The 13,801-nt window shown below is 45.1% G+C and overlaps 1 protein-coding gene across 2 annotated transcripts in view; it reads left to right on the forward strand.

The window, feature by feature from the left end:
• Nucleotides 1-11,988: 11,988 nt before the first annotated feature.
• Nucleotides 11,989-13,801, forward strand: part of FAM193A (family with sequence similarity 193 member A) — a 78,322-nt gene continuing 76,509 nt past the window's right edge. The window contains exon 1 of one of the 2 annotated variants that reach the window (XM_032109344.1): nt 11,989-12,316. In XM_032109344.1, the coding sequence (XP_031965235.1) occupies nt 12,083-12,316 (234 nt within the window). In that variant the 5' untranslated portion in view covers nt 11,989-12,082. The remainder of the gene's footprint in view (nt 12,317-13,801) is intronic. The other variant, XM_032109345.1, reaches the window with a different exon arrangement.

The following is a 13,801-nucleotide window of genomic DNA, read 5'->3' on the forward strand; positions in this document are numbered from 1 at the left end:
GCAAGAGCTACCCTGTGCAAAAGTATGGAGTGCTGGGAGAGATGCCCTGTGCTGAGGGAGTGTTGCAGCCTGCAGTGACATGAAAGCTACATGTGCTCCCGACTGCACTGTGTTTATCATTAACTGAGCTGCTCTTTATAATTCTTACACTGCAAAACACAGTATTAGGGATTCTGGTGAGACTGAAGCTGGAAAAAAGGCAGAAGGTCAGCAGAGAATGTGTGACTGAGGGTCAGAAGGAGTAAGCACTAATTGTCTTCAGCTTGTCAGCTACCTGTGATATTTGTACACACCTTTATTTCTGGAGGTGATACAGGGATGCTGTAAGAATAATGATCTCTTCAGCTTGCAGGCAGAAGGATGCTTTTACTAAAGGTGAGACATACTGAGAACACTCCTGACACTGAAAAGACATTTACCTTCCTGCTTGGTCTTGATGAGACAGAGAAGTCACCTGGGTCAAAGGTGGAGAGGCTGGAGTGGAAATCAAGCTTTTCCCTGCTTACTGCTTTTACTGTCCACCTTGGGAGCTCACATCATGCAGCCTTCAATGCTCAGCACTGCCAGCTGCCCAAAGAGAGAGGCAATGCCTCCTGGTGCCAGTGGCCACACAAAACCCAATGCACAATTTTTAACCATGGATGGAGGCAAACAGGACTCAGGACTCTGGGCACAATTTTGTGGAGCTAAAACCGCGGGAATCTGCCACCAGCTGATTTACCAGGGCTGCGTGTGTGTGGGTGGTCCCTCTGGATCTCCATCAGCCTCCAAGGAAAGATGTGGCCACGCAGAGCAATGTGGCAGCCAGGCGGGACGACTACAGACCATGTAGCAGACAGGTTCATTTACAACCTTAACTCTTGAAGGCTGCCTCGGGCTGAGAAAATCAAATGATCCACAGAAAGTGAAGAAAATGACAAAAACACAAACATCTGTCTTTGGTGCTGGTTGAGAGTCTGGGAAAAGAAGCTCACCTGCATCTCAAGATGATGGAGGCACCAACAGGGCCTCAGGCTTTGGGAAGTGATTGCTTGTCACAGCAGGAATGAAGTGAAAAGCATTAATTAGCATTGTAATTGGGGGAAACAGAACCCTATTATATGAACAAGAGGGAAACAACCTTTTTATTTACAAATGTTTAGCTTTTTCAGCTGAAGGTCTGAGCTTGAAGACATGTGCAGCCATACAAAGCCTCCCCAGTGCTGTGGCAAAGCCAGGACTTCCTTCCCTTACAGTGATCATAACTGGGTGTGGGGGGGAAGAAGAAAATGGGTGCTTAGAATTGCCTGGACTTACTGAGGAAGAGCAGGAGGTTACAGTAATTGGTATGCACCCTAAGCATTAATTTTTAAGAACATAGTTGGGTTTTTTTCAAGAAAGAGGTTTCATCCTTTGTGCAGTGGGAACATGGATGAGCTCACACGTCTTGCAGTATGGTGTTTTCAGATTGCCACTACACTTAACTATAATGCACAGATCTGCAAAGGTGCTTTGCTCATGGGCTGATTTTGCACATGGGCCTGATACAGTGAAAGAAAGGGTGACTCAAAACCTCAATATTTTTCCTAGTCCCCTTTGCCTTTTGTTTTCTGTTTGAACTGCATTTTCTGTGCCATCTTCTTCTGGTTTCTGCTAGCACACCCTCACCCCTTCCCTTCTTGGCTGCTGAAGAAGCTTACTGGAGGCTTTTCAGGAGACCCTCACCACAGCTGAAGTCCCAGAAACATCTCCAAAAATCCATGTCTTCCTTTCTTGCCTCCAGACACTACCTCTCTTCCTGTGACACTCATGGGACACTCACTTGCTCTCCCTGCCCATGTCCTAGCTGTTCTTGACTTGTAGCTCTGTGAGGTCAAGTTTCTTGGCCTTTTTTTGGGATATGTCTCCCACAGCTGCTGTGTTTCTTTCATTTATTCCTCACCACCTCCAAGCCCACTTTGCACTCCTGGCCCTGTGACAGCTGGGGACCTGGCAGCTGTTTGCTCCCACTGCTGCCAGGTAGAAACAGCATCTTTCCTTATTTCTTCTGACATGGGACAGCTTTGATCTCACCACTTTTTCCCTCTCCTTCTTCTCTCATATCTCTGATATTAGACAGAAAGCAAATCCACACCTGATTCACAACCAGCAGCTATTTGACACCACATCCTACACGTCACAGTGGGACTCTGCCCTAAGGGATGCCCTTCTATTCTCTCTTCCACTTTCCCTCTTATTTCTGTTCTTACCAATAATTACAGCTGGGGTTAGACAAAGTCTTCATTGCATCAGACCTCCAAGGATAACAGGAGGAAAACACTGTGAAAACTCACCCACGTTAACTAGGCCAAGCAGATGAGACCTCTTGCAGTTTAACAGTACCAGGAGAAGCATTTTCCAATTTTAGGCAGAACTCAAAAATGGTCAGTGATTTGTTCTGTGCCATTGTAATTTCACTGACTTTTTATATGATGTTACTGATGTGTTTTTTAAGAGAAAATGAGGGTTTAGTCCAACCATGGCAGATTTTTTTGTAGATCAATCTCCTTTATAGATCAGGGCATTGGGCAGAAAGGAAACTCCACCCAGACCCTGTACTTCCTAAACCAGAGCACGAGCAGCATCCGTGGGTAACCTGGGTTTGATTGATTTCTAACGGGTATCCTCAGTAGAAAGTCTCCTTCCAAGAAAGACATTTCTGGCAGCCCTTCCCCTACCAGCTTTCTAAGCTTTCAAGCTGCCAAAAATGAATTGCTCTCTTTGACAAAGCTTTAGAATTAATTCAGGCTGAATCTGCTGTCCCTTCTGGATTTGAGTTATTATCCATTATTTTCATCTACAATGCATTTGGCTACCACATACTCTTAAATAAAAACATTTTTCCACTTTTTTTTTTCTTTTGCACTTTTAAGTAAATATAATCACTTGGAATGTAGAGAGGTAACCCTTCTTTGAGAAGTGCAGGATCTTCAAGTAAATCTTTAGCAGAGAGTATTTCTCACAGCAGCAAGTTATTTTACTGAAGCATATGATGTAGTGGTTTTATATATCATTTATTTGCAGTCATGTAATGAAAAATCTCTTCTTTGTTCAGTCTGTTTCCAATTTAGTTACCAAGAAATAAAAGAATTAGGAAAATACACCCATGTCTTATCTGGCACAACAGCAATGTCATATTTTTAATTTTGAATGAGATGACTAGAAGTGCTTCATTAGCCAAAGACAGGGAGCTGTTAGATGGCTTGTGGAAGCTGAAATGTGATAGAAATAGGTATAAATAAAGTTATCATAACCAAACCCAAATATAGCCTGTATCCTTTGACTTCAGTTGGCATGAATTATCTACAATAATGTAGACATTTTAAAAGTGGGAAGAGAAAATTTATAATTTCTCAGTCAGCCTTGCCTCAATTAGCCAGGATGGGAAGAATTTATGCTTGAAAAATGACTTCTGACTATTTAAAGTTGCAGGGCTTCTCATTGTAGTTCTAAATCATTTGGGCACCATCCTGGAGGGATTTGGAACAAATAGGAAGAGGACTTGTCCAGAAGAAGGAAAGGAAGGAAGGAAGGAAGGAAGGAAGGAAGGAAGGAAGGAAGGGAGTGAGCGAGCTGTTTTTGTGCCCCATCTGTGGTTACATGCTGTCTGCTGATGCTCACTGTAACTGGTAGGGCTGTGTGAGGTACAGTGTTTGCAATGCCCAGTCTTTCCTTGTTTCACCCTTTTCACAAACAAATGGCACGTGGTTGATGGTATGATGCACTCTATGAAAGTGGATGCTTTAAAAGTCCTGGTTTTTCTCTGAGGTTAAAAATAATGGTATGCTTAAATATGTGTGCTGAATGTTCCTTTTTCTTTCATGTACAAGTCAGTTCACATGCAATTTCTACTAGTTCAAAATAAATAAATAAATAAATAGATAGATAAATAGATAGACTAGCAAAGGCCCTGAAACCCAGCAACTGTAGCCTTCTGCTAATGGTTTGTGCCCTGAAACAGTGCACATTAACAAGCCCATTTCTGCTGAAGCTTTTGATAGTGCACTTGACAACTCTGATACTGAAGTGGCACAGAAAATGCCTCTGCCAGCCTTGCTAATGCACAAACTGCTTCCTTGCACTTACACAAATGCCTCTTGCAAGCACATACTGTGCAAACATGTCAGTGTTTATTAAATCTGGGGCTGAGATGTGGAGCGGCCTCAGTCTCCTCTGATACCAAGGCAGATGATGTTCCACTCCCTGCAGGATCAGCTCTTAGCTGGTAAATAATGCTATATTCACATTCTTCCTCAAGTAAATTCCCTTTCTCTAGCAATCTCACACTCTTGGAGTGATGCCAGCCTTATCTAAATGTGACTTGCCCTTTGGGGAGTTTCCTTGAATAATTTCTCTTGTAGGGATGAGAGAAGCTGAGAATTATGGCACCCTGTATTCATATAAATACCATGAAATGGTTGTTTACAGAGTACTGCTTATCAATCCAGAAAAAAGCCCCGCTGTGCAAATGATGTGAATTAGTTAGAATAACAGGTACCTCCTAATGGACCTGCAGCTGAAATCCAGATGTATTTATACTTGCTGCTATGAGATTTCTGGTGCTCAGCATACTCTTTTTGGAATGCATCATTACATTAACTGTTCATTTTCTGAGGATTAAAAGACCAGGTTTGGACTTTAGGAGACAAGATGGAAATGATTCAACAATGCAGGGGCAAGCCCAGTCAGTTGCAATAATCTCATCAAGCAAACTAAATATTTAAGTTGAAGTACAGATGCTTATTGTAGTAAGGAATTTGGTCTGGACTGGAATTTCACAGCTGGTTTTGGTATCTTTGATCTTGGACCAAAATGAGCCCTCAACACCCCACGCCTGGAAACATCTCCATGAGGCCACCTCTAAATCTCAGTCTTCATGGAAATATTCTGCTCTGTGAAGGGTGGAAATGAAGTTTCCCGTGGGGTTGGACTCTGCATCTTCACAGTCCTTCCCTACCCTTCCCAGCTCTCTCATTTCCTCTCTGCCTGGCCAGGCAAGAGGCAGCATCTTTTATGCTGTGCTGACATGGGCTGATTGGCCAGTGAGTTCTTGCCTTGCTGGTAAGAGACTGGAAGTGTTTTTCCCTTTGTGGGACTACCCTGGGATGTGAAAGCTAGTATCTGCCTAAAACTCAGAGGATGGCATACCTGTGGGATCGCTGCCTCTGTCAAATGGGACTGAAAGTGACTGGTGGATTAAAAAAATTCTTAGTCAGGTCACTGAGACAAGGTGGTAGCATTGGTTTGGTCTCCTTTGCACACTACAGCTATAAACAGCTTGTAGAAACTACTTTCACAGTTTATTTCTTTTTTCCTCCCATGATCATAAATTTTAAAGCCAAAGCAGAAAGATAAACAGTAAGAAAGATTCATAAGCTGCATTGTTCATTTTGATAATGTTAAAAAGTTCCAGATGAAAAGAGTGCAAAAGCAGAACATGTTTCTGTTGGTACAACTCACAAAGAAATTGGACATGTGCTTGTAGGTGCTAATGGCTGCCAGGAGGCAGGTTCTGATCTTTCAGCTGTCATATTCTGGATTAGAACTGATGGATAGATTTGGCATCTGTTAGAAGGTGAAATGAAAGGGTCAAAAGAGTCCCAAACGTTGTTATACAGCAGTAGCTGGAAACAGGAGGAACACTACTAGAGTAATTGGAACCTGACATCTAGAACCAACCAAAAATGGAAGAGACCTCTCAGTGAATGGCTGCCAATGCTTAATTTTAAGGGTTAATGGCAATAACGATGGAAGGAAAAGGCAGGGAAATTGAACATCCCTGGTGATTGTGGCCTTCAGAGGGAGCAGAGAGCCTGGACTCCTGAAGGCAGGGAGCTGGCTGGGCAGGCAGGACTGGAAACTGTGAACAAGGAAACTGCTGCTGTATTTTCTTCCTGCGCAGGACTGCGAATAGAGAAGATCACACTATGGAAATCTCCTCTTCACTCCCTCAGCACACCAACAAAGCTCTGAATGTGTAGATTAACACCTATTCTGAAAGGTGGAAATTGGATTTTCTTCCAAAACACTAGCTGAGAGCCTAAACGTAATTCCCTGTACACTTTATTTTGAGGGTTTGAAAGCATCTGAGGGCAGACTTTTCTGAGCTGCTCTGCTTCATTTTGAACTGCTGCTGGAATTGCTGGTAGGAGGGCATCCTCCAGCTGTGTGCCAGTAACCTGCAGACATAGCCTTTCCCTCATACAGGGATAACCTTGTGCTCTAGATAGGAAAAACTGGAACCAGTACAGTCTTACCTGCTGTTCTAGTACTGATGTGCAAAATGTTTCTTTGTTTCACGAGGGCAACAAGTGGACAGCAATGTTGATTTTTAATCCCAAAAAGGCACCATATTTCATTATGTAAAATGCCAGCTGGCAGGGAAGCAACATTGCATGATATAACCCATACTTCAGTGGCCAGAATTAGGTAATTCTTTATAAAATGCAGGTTATGTTTGAAAAGACATTCTTCAGAATAGGCTGAAAGAGTCTACTCTAAATGGGGAAAAATTGAGAATCAAAGGAATGTTTGGAAAAAGTCGCTGAATTAAGATCAGTTCAGTAAACATATACATTCTAGCATTCACATTGTGAGAAACCATCCTTCGTTCAGTTTTTTACTGTCATTTGGAAGGAAAGAATTATTTTCTTGCTTTTCTGCTTCTGCATTTATTGTTTGTAAGTTCAGCACAACACAAGAGTCTTTCAGTACAGGCACTGTGAACAAGAAGCCAGGAATCACACATCTTCCCAGCTACAGCAAGCACCAAGTCAAGGTTTCTCTGAGATACTGTTCTCATGGTGGATGCCCTGGAGTAAGTCTGACTTTCTGCAAGACTTCTATACTTATGGCTTTAAAAAACACATCGTTTAAGGACCAGTGAAGGTTGTCCAGGAAAAACCCCAAGAACCATAAAATCAAAGGGGTCATAAAGTTCCTGAAATGAAGTTTTATTATCCAACATGTGAGATTCCTTTTATTTTGCTCTAAACCTCTTCAGCATTAGATAAAATCTTCTCAGCTGAGGCATCTGGCTGTGAAACAAATTCCAGAGGAGATTAGGTGAAACTAATTTGGGGCATCTATAGGAAAACCTGCAGTCTTTTGCTTTACAGAAAGCCTTGCTAGAAGAATGATGCTGCTTTTATTATTCTTCAGTTTAGTCCCACCAAGCAACCAGAAACTCAACCAAAGCCAAAAAATCAATAACCTCACCCTGAGAACATTTGCTTTGTTTGAAAAGGAGGGAGTGCCTAGACTACATGAAGGCCGTCCAGGAACTTGCTGTCAATATCTATCATACGTGCAAGGAGCTCAGATACTCTGGAATTGGGTGTGAGAACTCGAGGTAAGGTGATTAAAAGGCAGACAGTATACATATATGCTGTGATGCTGCACACTTATGTGTAAATACATTCTTCCCTATACCTACGCACCTGCATGTTCACTCTCCTGTAGAGGAAAATGAACTTCTATTAAAATGGCAGCTTTTTGGACAGCAAAGACAAATTAGTGCTAGTTGCTGAAGTTGTCCAGACTGGATCCAGCTCATTGTCTCTCAGGGGCTTGGGCAAGGGACATTACTGGAAAATTCTCCAGCCTAATAAGGCTCTCTGATTACTATCTGCTGTTGATTGTTCAAGCTGGCAGCAATGAAATGACAAAGAGAAGTCTGAGGGCAATCAAAAGAGACTTCAGGGCCCTGGGACAATTGGTAGAGGGATCAGGAGCACAGGTACTGATTTCCTTGATCCTTCTGGTTATACGAAATAATACTGATAGGAACAGGCAAATCCATCAATGTGTGGCTCCAGGGTTGGTGGAATTGGAAAAATTTGGGTTTGTTGACCTGAGATGATCTACTCAACACCTGGGCTAGTGATCCCTGATGTGATGTGCCTGTCTCAGAGGGGGAAAAGAGTTGTAGCACAGGAGCTCGTGGGGTTCCTTGACAGAGCTTCACACTAGCTTGGAAGGGAAAAAGGGATAAAATCAGGTTCACCAGTGACCATGGGCCAAAAACTTGAGGAAATGAGCATTAATGGGATCCCTCAACCCCTTAATCTGCTTTACAAGGTAGTGGCTACAATGTACCACACCTGAAATGTTTCTACACTAATGCACACAGGCATAAGGAACAAACCCAAGGAGCTTGAAGCTTTGGCCCAGTACCAGAGATTTGACATCATTGGCATAAATAAAACCTGGTGTGATGAGTTCTGTGACTGGAGTACCCTTTTGGATACCTATAGGCTCTTCAGGAGGGATAGGCAGAAGAAGCAGAGGGATGGCACTGTATGTGTGTGGAGCTCACAGCTGGCAATGGCACAGTTGAGAGCCTCTAGATTAGAATCAAGTGGCAAACAAATAACGTGGATGTCATCATGGGAGTTGGCTGTAGACCTATAGCCAGGATGATGATGCCGACAAATCAGTCTTTGAGGAACTAAGGGACACCTCCAAGTCAACTGACCTTGTCCTTACTAGGGACTTCAGCTTGCCAGAAATGAACTGGAAGCATCACACAGCTGTTAACAACTCAGGCCAGAAGATTCCTCAAAACCTGGACGTGCTTTAAACTCTTCATGGTGCTGCCTTGTGTGCAAGTTGCTCCTTTGAGTTCAGTCTATTACCAATGTCATCAAGTAGCACCTGCAAAACTGGGAACTAAATTCATAATTAAGAACCCCTTGAAACTAAAGAAACCATAAATTTTAACCTCCCTAGCACAGAGACTATTATTTCAGGAACATGAATGATTAACAGGTCTCTTAATTTTTACTTGAGGTTATAACAGCAGTTCAGTGTATAGACTCCTTACATCATTCTACGTGCAACAGGAGACCAGTACAAATATTCCACTGAGGTGGTAAAACCATATTGAGTTTTTCCAGCCACCTTGACATCCTGAAGGCAGAACTCAAAGATAACTGTGACCTGCACAGCTCTCTTTTCAGCTTTTTATTGACGTAACGGCTCACAAGGGAAAATTACAATGCTGCTGAAACTGGGCTGGTTCAAAGGAAGAGCATGGGAAAGCCCTGCAGAGAGCTGCACTGTTTATGAAGTGAGTTTTTATATGTCATCCCTGGAAAATGTGAAAAATTTTCAGAGTATAAATAATTTTTCCCCCAAAAGGATTTTGAAATGTCATGCCATGCTTTAGGTAAATTAGTTTGTTCAAATGACTGAGTTTATTTTCTTAGGGATGGGGTGGAATGTTATAAGTAATTTAATTCAAGTAAGGACAAGAAATGTAGTTGTAGGTCTTCACATCAGTCAAATTAATTTCCTCTGCCTTTTGTTCTGGTTCATACAAACATTCAAATCCACCATCAAAGTAGCAAGTTCATTTCTAAAACAACCTACTGGCTCAGCAGCTAATTGTAAGTTAAAAACAAGGTGTGGTAGCTAAGTTCAGTGCAAAACCATAAGAGTACTTCATTTCCCTGAGTATTTACCTGCAGGTTTTAAAAAAGACTCTGGCCTGCACAGTTTATAAAAACTTACTGTCCTGCACTGCGAATTTTCTTTCATATTGAAAGCTGATTAAAAAAAATCATCAGGATGTCCCTTATTTTCTGAAGGGTAAGAGGAAACATTTTTTTCTACAATAAGACTGTAGAATTAAATACTGTGATGTCAGGCTAAGTAGCATTACTTTAGCTCCTGTATGGTTGAGTGATTTTACTATAATAGTTTCTCATAATAATGCTTTTTATCTGTAATACATAGGGGATAGGCGAGACTGACAGAGCTGTAATCTTTCTTTCAGAAGCATGGTGTTAAATGAACAGGGTTCAAGTGAAAATATAATTCGGAAAGGAAGATTAAGACAGCCCTATATAAGACTGTGTCACCATTTCAAGTGAAAGATGTTAGCTCTGAAAATAATGCCATATATTACAAAGATAAGTCGACTTCAAATTTGTACTCCAAGGTCTGGAATTTATTTTTTTGTGGCAAAAGGCTGTGTACAGTTATGTGTACACAGCTACTTTTGCCACTGCTATTTGCTGTTTATGTAGTGCTGTATGTGCTGAGCACTGAATGCATTTATGAAGACCAGGGCCCTGCCCCAAAAAAACCCTTTCCATTTACTAGACCACAGAACGAACAAACATGTTCTCCTGGTTTCACAGCTGTCTGCATGTACAAGCAAAGCTCCTCTATGTGTACTGAGGCAAACTAAGCCTGGAACAGCTTCAGCGTGGATGGCAGCTTCTCCTGGCACTGCCAACCATTCATCAGGACACGCTGAAATTAGTGCCTTCTTCCATTGCTCTCCCAAAACTCCTGAGGCTGTCTTTCCCGTGACCTTTTAAGTGAGTATGGTCATTGGTGAATGAAAGGCAAATATGGCAGCGCTCCTGAACTGTCCTCTGACCCACCATCACAACCATGTAATGCCTGCACAATTTTAATGCTGCAAAAGAGATTTTAGACTGCCCTAAGCAATCACCAGGTGTCTCACACCTATGATTTTGCATCACATCTCCCAGAGTTAAAGCATTTCATTGCATCCAGAGAAAGGCAATGGAGCTGGTGAAGGGTCTGGAGCACAAGTCTGATGAGGAGCAGCTGAGGGAGCTGGGGGTGCTCAGCCTGGAGAAAAGGAGGCTCAGGGGTGACCTTATTGATCTCTACAACTACAGGGAAGGAGGTTGTAGCCAGGTGGTGGTTGGCCTCTTCTCTCAGGAGAATGACAGGAAAAGAGGACACAGCCTTAAGCTGTGCCAGATGAGGTTTAGGTTGGACATTAGGAGGAATTTCTTCACAGAAAGGGTGATTAGACATTGGAATGAGCTGCCCAGGCAGGTCATGGAGTCACTGTCCCTGGAGGTGTTTAAGGAAAGACTGGACGTGGCACTCAGTGTCATGGTCTAATTGACATGGTAGTGTTTGGTCATAGGTTGGACTCAATTGCAGAGGTCTTTTCTAACCGAATGGATTCCATGATCCTGTGAAGTTATCACCAGTTTTAATGTACCCACATCTATGATTTTTGCATCACTCCACCCCGTCACATCAAAGCACAGAGCTACAGCATTTCACCTTTCCTGGGCCTGCATGTGACTGGTGCACTGTGAGGAACAACACGGAATCATGGAATCTTTCAGGTTGTTAAAGACCTCTGAGACCACTGAGTCCAACTATTAACCCAGCACTGCCAAGCCCATAACTAGATCATGTGGCAAGCTATTAAACCATCATGAAGCATCACGTCTACGCATTTCTTGAACACTTCCAGGGATGGTGATTCAAGCAGTAGCCTCAGGGCACTTCAGGGCACAGCAGTGCCCTCAGCCCCAATCTGCGTGGTGTAACCTCCATTTTCAGCCTGCTCTGCATGGGATTTGGGGACGGTGGTGCCTTTGTGGTTCTGAGGGATGGTTGCATAGAGACAGGATGACAAAGCAGCCCTCCACTGAAGGGCTGTGTTATGTCGGAGCGGCGGGCAGGCTGCGGCCCCTGACGCGGGGCTTTGCCTAAACCATCCCCTCATGCCTCATCCCCGAGCACTGCGGCCCCTTTAAGGCGTGACGTAGCTCTTGGGCGGTGCTGTAGTCCCTTGACCGGGGTGGCAACGCTGGCCGGCATGGCTAACGGCAGCGCGGGGGACTACAACTCCCAGCAGCCACCGCGAGAACGGATGAGCTCACCCGCCGCGCCCAGGCGGGCGTCGCGATGCACGCTGGGAATTGTAGTCCGACGTCAGGACCGGTGAAAGGTTATGGCGAGGCGTGGAACTACGCCTCCCAGCGTGCCGCGCGCGGCGGGTTCCCGTCAGCGCCGAGGGGGAGCCCCCCGACGTAAAGGGGGATCACTTTCCCCTTGTGTCCGCCATATTGGACGGTAACTCTGCCCAGCGGCGCCGGGGCCGAGCGAGTGCCCGCGGCCGTGACAGCCCCGCTCCGCCCGTGCCGCCCGGGGAGCCCCGGCCCCGCCCGGCCTCGCCCGGCCTCGCCACCCCCGGGCGCTCGGCGCGACTCCGCGCCCCTTCCCCCCACCTCCTCCTCCTCCCCGGCGCTCCCTCCTCCCGTGCCCGGGTGTCAGCACCATGAGTCCGGCCGACGCCAAGCGCGGAGCGAAGCGCCGGAAGAACAAGCGGGGCGGCGGCCTCGGCAGTACCAGTGGGCCGGGACCCAGCGGCGGCACCGGCGGGCTGGGCAAGGCCGGGGGTGCGGTGGGAGCGGCCCCCGCCCCGCCGGGCGCGGTGGGCGCCCTGCTGTCAGCGCCGGGCGGCGGCAACGGAGCCCCGGGCGGCGCCGGGGCCGCGGCGGGACACGGCGAGGTGAGCGGGGCCGGGGCGGGCGCGGTGACATCGCACACCCGCGCTGGCAGCCGGGGGGCTGCGCCGCGCCATCCCCCCGTGCCCCCGGCCCGCTCGGGCTCCGGCGGGGGTCGCGGGGCTGGGCCCTGGGGCGGCGGGGAGGGGGCGGCGGGGCTCGGCAGCGGCCTCGGCTCCCCACCCTTTGTGGGGGAAGGGCCGCGCCGGCTGCGCGGGGCCGTGTCGTTCTGGGGTTTGTCCTGAAATCGGCTCCAGCGTCCCCATCCCCGGGGTCTCACCTTAATGGAGGAGCTGTAAGAAATAGGCGGGCAGGCCTTGAGAAAGCAAAAATACACCTGTATATCTCTTTTTTTTTTTTTTTTTTTTTTTTTTTTTCACCATTAAGCCCTTTTTGCGGTAGTCAACTTCGTTATTAAGCATAGAAGGTTCATTGTAGCTTGGACTGTGGTTGGCACTCTGGTGCCTCGGAATAATTCAGATCTGTTATATTATTTCATATTACGGTGAAACTTATTGGGAGCAGATTGTATAATTTCATTGATTTTTTTTTCCCAAGAAAAAATACTCAAGGATTAAGCCCTTCAAAAGGTATCGTATTGGTTCAAGTAGCAAAAGAGCAAATAAGTTCATGTTCCTTTCTCTCATAAAGGTTACCTCAAGTTTTTTGTTATCAACACAGAGCTTGTGTTCAGGTGTCATATTTACAGCAGCATTTCCTGCTGACAGCATCTTCAGGCCTCCATGAGCATGTCATACCACCTGCTCCATTTCCTCTTGCTCTCATAAACTTGTTGAGCACGTGAAGGGGAAATTAAAGAATTGGCTTTTGTGATGTAGTGTGTCCGAAATACCATGATATAACAAATGGGTTTATTTTGTTCTCCATGTAGTTTTGTGCCCATCTATTTTGCTGGGTCATCAATCTGGTGGTTTAGGTTGACTTTTCCCCCCCCCACGCCTTTAAAACTTGGGTTCATACTCTTTCATACTTGGCTACCCAAATTCCAAGGTACTTTAGATTAACTATGTCTGTATGTCTGTCCTAATCTGATACTTACTTTGGGCATAATTTCCTTTTGGGACAGTAGCTTTTATGTGACTTAAATATCCAGAAGAATGATGCACATAATGGCAAAGAAGTGTGCAAGTTTTTATTTACAACTTTGCAAGTCATCACTCAACACTGTTCTAACTAAACCTCTAGCGAGAAGATGCATCTTGTTTTGTTTTACGTCTTAGATCACAAGCTTTTACAGGCACAGGTTCCTAGGTATTGTTAAACATCATGCCAAGGGAAATAAAACCAGCAGTGAAGTGATGCTCAAAATGGGACACTGATGTGGTTCCACTACCCCCAATATTTTGATGTTTGTGTCTTGGCATTATGTGTAGTCTAGAACTTTGGTTCTCATCAGACCGTATGGGATCTTTTTGAAATTTATCTTAAAAGCCAAAATCACTGCTAGTCTACCTACTTCATGTTTCTTG

Source organism: Corvus moneduloides, chromosome 5, assembly GCF_009650955.1.
Source record: "Corvus moneduloides isolate bCorMon1 chromosome 5, bCorMon1.pri, whole genome shotgun sequence".
In the NCBI taxonomy this organism is placed as follows: domain Eukaryota; kingdom Metazoa; phylum Chordata; class Aves; order Passeriformes; family Corvidae; genus Corvus; species Corvus moneduloides.